The sequence below is a fragment of the Plecotus auritus genome (genome assembly GCF_963455305.1).
Source record: "Plecotus auritus genome assembly, chromosome: 6".
NCBI lineage: Eukaryota > Metazoa > Chordata > Mammalia > Chiroptera > Vespertilionidae > Plecotus > Plecotus auritus.
Window position 1 is genome coordinate 152,280,028 of NC_137773.1, and position 8,188 is coordinate 152,288,215.

General features: G+C 49.6%; 1 protein-coding gene across 1 annotated transcript; it reads right to left on the reverse strand.

The window, feature by feature from the left end:
* Positions 1-1,008: 1,008 nt before the first annotated feature.
* Positions 1,009-4,136, reverse strand: NUDT16 (nudix hydrolase 16). The gene is made up of 3 exons (XM_080673374.1): positions 3,882-4,136; positions 3,506-3,784; positions 1,009-2,749 (listed from the first exon to the last, which is right to left on the reverse strand). Exons 1-3 carry the CDS (start codon positions 4,065-4,067, stop codon positions 2,588-2,590), a joined length of 627 nt encoding a protein of 208 aa, XP_080529500.1. The 5' UTR covers positions 4,068-4,136; the 3' UTR covers positions 1,009-2,587.
* Positions 4,137-8,188: the final 4,052 nt, after the last annotated feature.

Genomic DNA, 8,188 nt, shown 5'->3' on the forward strand with positions numbered 1-8,188 from the left:
CTGCCTTCCACTCCCACCCCGTCCTGAAATTGCTCCCGTCAAAGTTATCAAAGCTTCATACTACTACTACCAGTAGACAGTTCTGCCCTCATTTTCCTAAACTCTGACACTCGGCACAGCCCACTTTCTTAAAGCAGCTTCCTCTCAATTTCTGATTCTCTGTAACATGTCCTCTCCTCCCCCAAACTCTCAGGGTTGGGCTTCCTGAGCCGCCTTCTCTTTTCTCTCCCTGGATGACCTCATCCAGTCTGACAAATTGCTCTATCATCTTTATGCAGATGACCCACAGATTTGTATCACAACATGCCCAAAATGACCTTGATTCTACCCCCTCCAAAAGCTTGCTATCCCCTCAGGTTTCCCTTCATCCACAACTTAAATAACCGAAGACAAACTGAAAGCCACCTTGAATCCTCTTTTCCCTCACCGCACCCCAACCAGTCCATCAGAGGGCCGATCAATGCCACCACTGGCTCACTCAAATGCATCCACTTTTCTCCACCTCTACTGCCACCCTGGCCCAGATCACCACCATCTCCCACGTGAACTGCTGTGGCAGCCTCCCATCTCATTTTTTCTATCCCCTTTGAGTCCACTCTCCACACACTAAGCCCCCAACCATGGCCTCTTGCCTGCCTCTCCAGCTTCATCTCTCCTTGCTCACTATAGTTTAATTACACTGGCCTTTTCCCAGTTCTAGTCCATGCTCTGGTAAATCAAAGACGGTTGCAAATTCCCTGCCCTCCAAATGGAGAGATGGAGTCTAATTCCCCTACCCTTGTTTTGGGATAATTTGCCAATTCTTCCTCAGGGCCTTCCTCCCTGGAAAACCTTAGAATATTCTTCCCACACTCCTACCTGGCTACTTCCTTCTCACCTTTCAGCTAAAATACTCTTCAGCGAAGGCCCTTCTTCCAGACCACTTCGAGTAAAAAATATCAAGGTAGGACCTGTATCAATCCATTATTTCCTTCTTAACACTGACAAAAATAATAGGCATCACAATTAAAATTATTAATCTTATCTTTCTCTCTAGAGCAGGGGTTGGCAACCTATGGCCCACAGGCTGGCCACCTCCTTTTATTTTTAATTTTTTTATATATTTTATTGATTTTATACAGAGAGGAAGGGAGAGGGATAGAGAGTTAGAAACATCGATGAGAGAGAAACATCGATCAGCTGCCTCCTACACACCCCTTACTGGGGTTGTGCCCGCAACCAAGGTACGTGCCCTTGACCGGAATCGAACCTGGAACCTTTCAGTCCGCAAGCCGACGCTCTATCCACTGAGCCAAACCGGTTTCGGCTGGCCACCTCCTTTTAAAAATAGTCTTGCCTGGCCAGCTTGGCTCAGTGGTTGAACATCGACCTATGAATCAGGAGGTCAGGGCACATGCCCGGGTTGCAGGCTCGATCCCCAGTGTGGGGTGTGCAAGAGGAAGCTGATCAATGATTCTCTCTCATCACTGATGCTTTTCTCTCTCTCTCTCCTTCTTTCTTCCTATCTGAAATAAATAAAAATATATTTAAAAATAAAGTTTTATTGGAACACAGCCACACCCATTTATTTATGTATTGTCCATTACTACTTCTGACATGGCAGAGTTGAACAGTTGCTACAAAGACCATGTGGCCCAACAAAGCCTATAATATTTACCATTTAGCTCCCCCACCCCCCCCCCAAAGCTTCCCAGCCCCGAGGGGAGCAAGTCCTATGGCTCTCCTAGATCTCCAATTCCTCATACACATTGTGGAAAGAACAATAGGGCCAGGAAGCCCACTATAAACCCTATACTGGGAGGCTCTTTTTATCAGAGCAGGGCTAGCTCAGGGCTGTGTCAGCTCCCTTCTGATGTCCCCAGAGTCTAAAGGGTCCCAAAGATGAAAACCCTGAAGGAGATGCACCAGGACTCAGATGTGTCAGGTTCAAGGTCAGTCCAAGGAGACCAAACCATTTCCACACACCTTTCTGCTCAGTTTCAGAAGACAGTAGGGGCGTTAGTTAGGACCCTTTAACCTCCTTTCAGGGGTATACTGCTTGGGCCAATTCCCAGGCAAGGATGTGACCACTTTCAGAGGGAAAAGGGGTCCTCGGCTTCTCTGTCCTCAACAACTGTGGGCTGGGCTCGACCCTGGAGAGCAGCCATGTATGAGCGTGGGAAGAGACCATGCAGGAGTGTGGTTCAGAAGCTCCTCCTCGGCAAGAGGATGGGATGGTGACAGCTTAGGCCCACACATGCCACTTCCCAGTTAAACTAAACTTTGGGGGTCAGGGAGGCATCAGCTCGTGTGTGGGCGCAGGAATTCCCTGTGAATTTTACATTCACATGTCTGGGGGCTGCCAGGCTGTGTGTGTGTGCAAATGTACAGGGAGGAGACAGGCTCTGAGATTTGCCAGAGCCCCTGGGATGAGATGCAGCTTTTTGCCTCTGATGCCAGGAGTTGCTGGGGGCCCTATGCTCAGAACATATTGCACGTACTTCTCCTTTTAATCTGTTACCTATCAGGCTCAGGCCCAGGAAAAGAAAACATTCCTTTCTCCTCCCTCTCACACAAGGACAAAGGTCCTGATCTCAGAGCTGCGGCCTTAAGGCCTGAGGACAGAGCCAGATTCTAGCAGTCCCAAGTCCTGGATGGCTTCCAGCAGCTGCTCCCGTGCAGTGCCAATAAAGGTATTCTCCAGGAAGGCAGGCAGGCCGCTCACACCATCCTGCAGGGTGTACAGGGGCACCCGCACCAGGCCCAGCACCTGTGAAAGGAAAAAGACAGGCGACATTGGGGACCCAGGCATCTCATCCCAGCCAGTCGTTCTAGATCAGACACCTCACCCCTTATCAGTCCAGCAGAACCAGGCCTGGGGACTCACATCTCAATAAAGCCTAGTGGGCCTAGCTCTATGCAGACAGGTGACCCAACTCGTGCTATCCAGCTCCAGAACCTTTAGTGGCGGCTGCCTCCAGGATGCCTGCTTGGTCCTACATCAGTAGTTCTCAAACTGTGGCACCCAGACCAGCCCTATCAGCAGCATTTAGGAACTTCTGGAAAATACAGATTCTCAGGTCTTCCCCTCCCTCCTCCACTGAACCAGTAATTCTGGGAGTGGGGCCAGTAAGTACTGTTTTAATAGGTCTCCCAGATGATTCTGTTAACTACCAAAGTTTGAGAACCATCTCCATGTACCATCTGCTCCCCTAGCCTAAGTGCCAAGGTTTCCCCGCGAAGTATCAGGCCACATCTCCTATCCAAGCGAAACAGGGGCCTCGGGGGCAATGCCTGGCCATGAGAAAAGGGGAGCAGAAGAGAGGCTTGTCTGGGTGCGTTCTAGAAAGTTAGCTGCAGAGGCCTGTAAAGGGGGAGTAATGCAGGAACTTCACGGGTGTGGGGGTAGGTGGGTCAGCCATCCAGATGAAAGCTAACCAAGACTTCAACCTCACCAGGAAACCCAGGGAGAGGCTTTCGGAGGAGGAGGGAGGGCATGGGATGGGGGTTTCCAGGCTGGCCCCACCTCCAGCCCGTGGTCCTGGGCCAGCGGTGCGCCTCTCTCCACGGCAGTCAGCTGCTCCAGCGTCAGTCGCTTGGCATAGAAGTGGGCCACGACGCACGGGCTGGACGACGCGGCCGACGCGTACGAGTTGCGGTAGTCGGCGCGCTCCACGCGGAAGGCGGCCACAGCCTCGCCCAGCTCCTCGCTCAGCTCGCGGTTCAGCCCGTCCTCCAGGCTGCCGTCCGGATAATTTACGAAACCGCCCGGGAAGCCCAAACGCCCATCAAAGCGCATCTGCATCTGCAGGACAGGGAAGCGGGGGTTGACTGGGACGCCAGAGGCCGCCCTCGGGGCAGGGAGGAGAGCGGGGAAGTGGTCGGGCGCGCCCCCTCCTCACCAGGACCGCGTAACGCAGTGGGATGCGGCGAAAGAGCAGCCCGGGGTCCGGGGCGTAGAGCAGCGCGTGGCACGCGTGCCGCCAGTTAGTCCTCAACGCCAGGGCCTCCTCCAGCTCCACCCTGCGGACCCTCGCCGGGGCCGGGGCCGGGGCCGGACGCTCCACCGTGGACCGACGCTCCCCCATGGCCGGACGCTCCCCCACCGGCGGTTCAGGAGGCCCACGTGGGCAGGCTGGTGGGTCTCAACCTGGACCAATCCGAGCCTGGGTCAGGCGGTAAGGACCAATCCATGCAGGGCTCAGGCCAGGTGGCAGCCAATCAGGGTGGGGCTTGGGTGAAGTCGTTGGCGGTGGGACACTAGATACTGAAACCTTCCTCTGGATTGGGCCGCGGGGCATCCTGATTGCGGAGCGGGTAAATTATGTATCTGTAGTACTTCCCGAGCCTGAGCAGGATTTAATTAGGGACGAATCCTGGGAGCTAGGGGAGCATAAGGAGCGATCTGGGAACGCATCTGGTTTGGTGTGGATGGTACATGAAGCACGTGGGCTGGGAGAGGGTTAGAAAGGAAATGAGGCCCCCAGCTGGCGAGGCTCAGTGGTTGAGGGTCGACCTATGAACCAGGAGGTCACGGTTTGAATACTGGTCAGGGCACATGCCCAGTAGGGGGGTGCAGGAGGCAGCCGATCAATGATTCTTAGTTTCTCTCTCCTTCCCTCTCCCCTCCTCTCTGAAACATTATATATATATATATATATATATATATATATATATATAGTGAAACACCATATATATATGTATGTGTGTGTGTGTGTGTGTGTGTGTGTGTGTGTATATATATATATATATATATATATATATATATATATATATATATGAAAATGAGGCAGAGTTGGCCTTCATGGGGCAATGGCGAGGAGGGATGGTGTAACTCTCCAAATTGTGGAATTGTGAGGACTGCTTGGCTGATTAAATGTTGGGAGAGAATTATACTAGGATGAGGTCAGAGTTTATGGTCTGGGATCAGTGGTGGGCAAACTCATTAGTCAACAGAGCCAAATATCAACAGTACAACGATTGAAATTTCTTTTGAGAGCCAAATTTTTTAAACTTAAACTTCTTCTAACGCCACTTCTTCAAAATAGACTCACCCAGGCCGTGGTATTTTGTGGAAGAGCCACACTCAAGGGGCCAAAAAGCCGCATGTGGCTCGCGAGCTGCAGTTTGCCGACCACGGGTCTGGGTGGATGGTGGTGTCTTTTTTTTATCCTCACCCTAGGATGTTTTTTATTGGGGAGAGAGAGAGAGAGAGAGAGAGAGATATCCATTGCCTCTCATACATGCTCTGACTGTGGATGGAACCAGCAACCTGGGTATGTGCCCTGACCCTTCAGTGTACTGATGGATGCTCTAACCACTTATCAACACTGGCCAAGGCTAAGGTGGTGTCATTTTTTTGAGATGGGCATTTAGGAGGGGTAGCCAATGAAAATTGTAGTTCTAGTCAAGAATTGGGAGTGGCAATAGGCAGTGGATAGGACAGATAGGATCCATGAGGTTGCGGTAGGCAGACAAGAGCAGTGCAAGGATGGCGGGCCGGGTACAGAAGGTCACTAGAGCAGAAAGTTCCCTAGCACATCCTTGGTCATGCAGTTTAGACCCCTTGACCTTTTCTCCCGCGCATGTTGCTAGTCATGCAGGTTAGACCCCCTTAGAGGGGGAATAAACAAGGGGACCTGAGAATAGCCCTTAAGTATTAAGTCCTCAGGACAGTGAGGTTCTGATCCATATCAAATACATCTAGGCCTCAGTTGTGTTTCAGCTCCTGGCCCAGAAAAGCAGCAAAAGCAGACAAGGAATGCCATACCTGGCATCAGGACCAGCTGTGATAACTACTGGCTCTGGTGCCACAACCCTCAAAGGACACACCTGGAAAACTGATGAATATTCTAGCGAGATCCACCCCTGGGACTTTCCCTAAAATCCCCATCCTTAACAGAAAGCCCTTAGGAAGGCTTGGGGAGCACCCTAGCACCTTTCCTGGCACAATACCTTTCTCTTTCTCCTAAACTCCAAGGACCCTTCTTTTGCCTCTGGAATTTATTTCCTGAATCCATATCTTCTATGGCTCACTTCTACCTTTGTGATTTTCTAAGTAAACTTTCATAGTTTGAGTCTTGGCTCTGAATTTTTTTTTTTAATCCTCACCAGATGATATGTTTTTATTGATTTTAGAGAGAGAGGAAGGGAGAGAAAGAGGAGGGGAAGAGAGGGGAGAGGAGAGAAACATCGGTGTGAGAGAGATACATCTACTGGTTGCCTCTGGTTCATACTCAACCCGTACATACTCGAACCAGGGATTGAACCCACAAGCTAGATATGTGCTCTGACCGGGAATCAAACCCACAACCTTTTGGTGCATGGACAACACTCCAACCAACTGAGCCACTTGGCTAAGGCACAGTACAATGAATTTTAATGTCTCCCCCTTTGAGGGAGGGTCTGAATTCTTTCTCAGCCAGAACTCAAGTTCTGAGGTTGCTAAGCCAAGGTCACTGGTAACATTCTGGTGCTGTTTTCACCTCTGCCAACAAAATTTTCCAAGGAAGGTAAGTGAGGAAAGAGCTGTGGGTGAAACCCTGTGAGCACAGGAAGGGAAGTGAGGAAGGTTTAGAGGTAGAAAAAGTGCTTAAGGCTTTCTAAACTTACCCTTACACACTCTCAGATCACCTAGCAGTGAAGGAAAGTTGGGGGCTACTCAGGACCTGATGCTGAGGGACAAGGATTCAGGATCTCTCACCCAGCCCAGGCCTTTCCCACCTTTTCTGAGGCTTTGCACTCTATGCAGATTACCTCTACATCAATAGTCAATATTTATTACACAGAGGAAAGGATGAGGCAGCTCCTTGAGAGGGCCTGGGCTTAAAGTCACAGCCTGTAAGTGACAGCACGGGAGAGGGGAGAGCCCAAGAAGCCTCCCAGACCAGACCTGTCACCTTAGCATCATTTAACTACCACATCCCCCCTCCCCCCGCCCCCCGGGTGCTCAACTGTTAAATGGAGATACCAACCTATTAGGAATGTTGAGAGGTTTAAAGCATTCAGAACAGTGCGGGCACCAAGTAAAGGTAGTGTCCTTGGGGTTGAGGGTGGGCAGAGTGTTGTTACGTTAAAGACCTGTTGGTTGGAAGTCAGCCACAATCATCAGGCCTCAGCACCCCTAGGAGAGAACGAGATGTCCCCGGCATCATCTTTGCTAGCTTACACTCTTCTGAATAGCCTGGCATTTATAGCATCTACTAACATCAGGCACTGGGTCAAGGTGATAAGACTGTGCCTGACACAACTCATTACCCCATCCGAGTTCTAGAGCACTTGGAAAGGCCCTGGTTAAACATTAGAGTCACCTGGCAAAAGCTCACAAAACCCGCAGCAGTGCTGGATTACAACTCAGGTCTGAAATAAGTATCTGCATGTTCATACTGATATGGACAATGCACAATTAAATCCATGGTGAGAAGAGAAATCTCTCATGCAGAAGAATCTGAAATAATTACTCCCCCTCAAGGAGGCGGGCCCCAAGTGCCCACTCCTTACGTGTGAGTTGTGAATAGTGATCCCTTCCAAGAGGACGGTATGCAAACAGGTGTATGTGTTGGGGAGAAACCTGACAAGCATTACTTTAGCCAGGGGATCAAGGTCAACATCAACAGTGGTAAGTCATGCTGATAGTATGTCCTCTTGATAATATGACGTGATGAATATGATACTTAATGTCAATGGTCTTCCAACGTGTCATAACGCCCATCGAATCATTAGAAAAGCATTAAACAAACCCCAGCAGAGGGACATTCTACAAAACACCTGACCAGCATGCCTCAAAACTGTGAAGGCCATCCAAACAAGGAAAGTCTGAGAACCTGTCACAACAAAGAGGACCCTACGGATGCATGACTACAAGTGCAACGCAGTATCCAGGATGGGACCCTGGATCAGAAAAGAGCATTAGATAAAAGCTAAGGAAACCTGAATAAAGTATGGACTTTGGTTAACATTAATGTATTTATATCAGTCCACTATTGTAACAAATATTAATGTAAGATGTTAATAATAGGGGAAACTGGGTGAACTGTATGGGATCTCTATGTACTTTCTTCACAGTTTTTCTGTAAATCTAAAACTTCTAAAAAATAAAGTTTATTTGTAAAAAATTTAGGAGGCTGCAATCAGCAAAATGTAGACTGAAGGAAACTTTACAAGATAAATGATCTGGTTTCTTCAATAAGTGAATTACAGGGGGAAAAGA

Excerpts from the sequence above, each read along its gene's own strand:
- NUDT16 (XM_080673374.1), bottom strand. The coding sequence starts at position 4,067 with ATGGGGGAGCGTCGGTCCACGGTGGAGCGTCCGGCCCCGGCCCCGGCC. Across the intron at positions 3,785-3,881 it reads CACTGCGTTACGCGGTCCTG|ATGCAGATGCGCTTTGATGG; the intron begins GTGAGGAGGGGG and ends CCTGTCCTGCAG. Across the intron at positions 2,750-3,505 it reads CCCAGGACCACGGGCTGGAG|GTGCTGGGCCTGGTGCGGGT; the intron begins GTGGGGCCAGCC and ends TTCCTTTCACAG.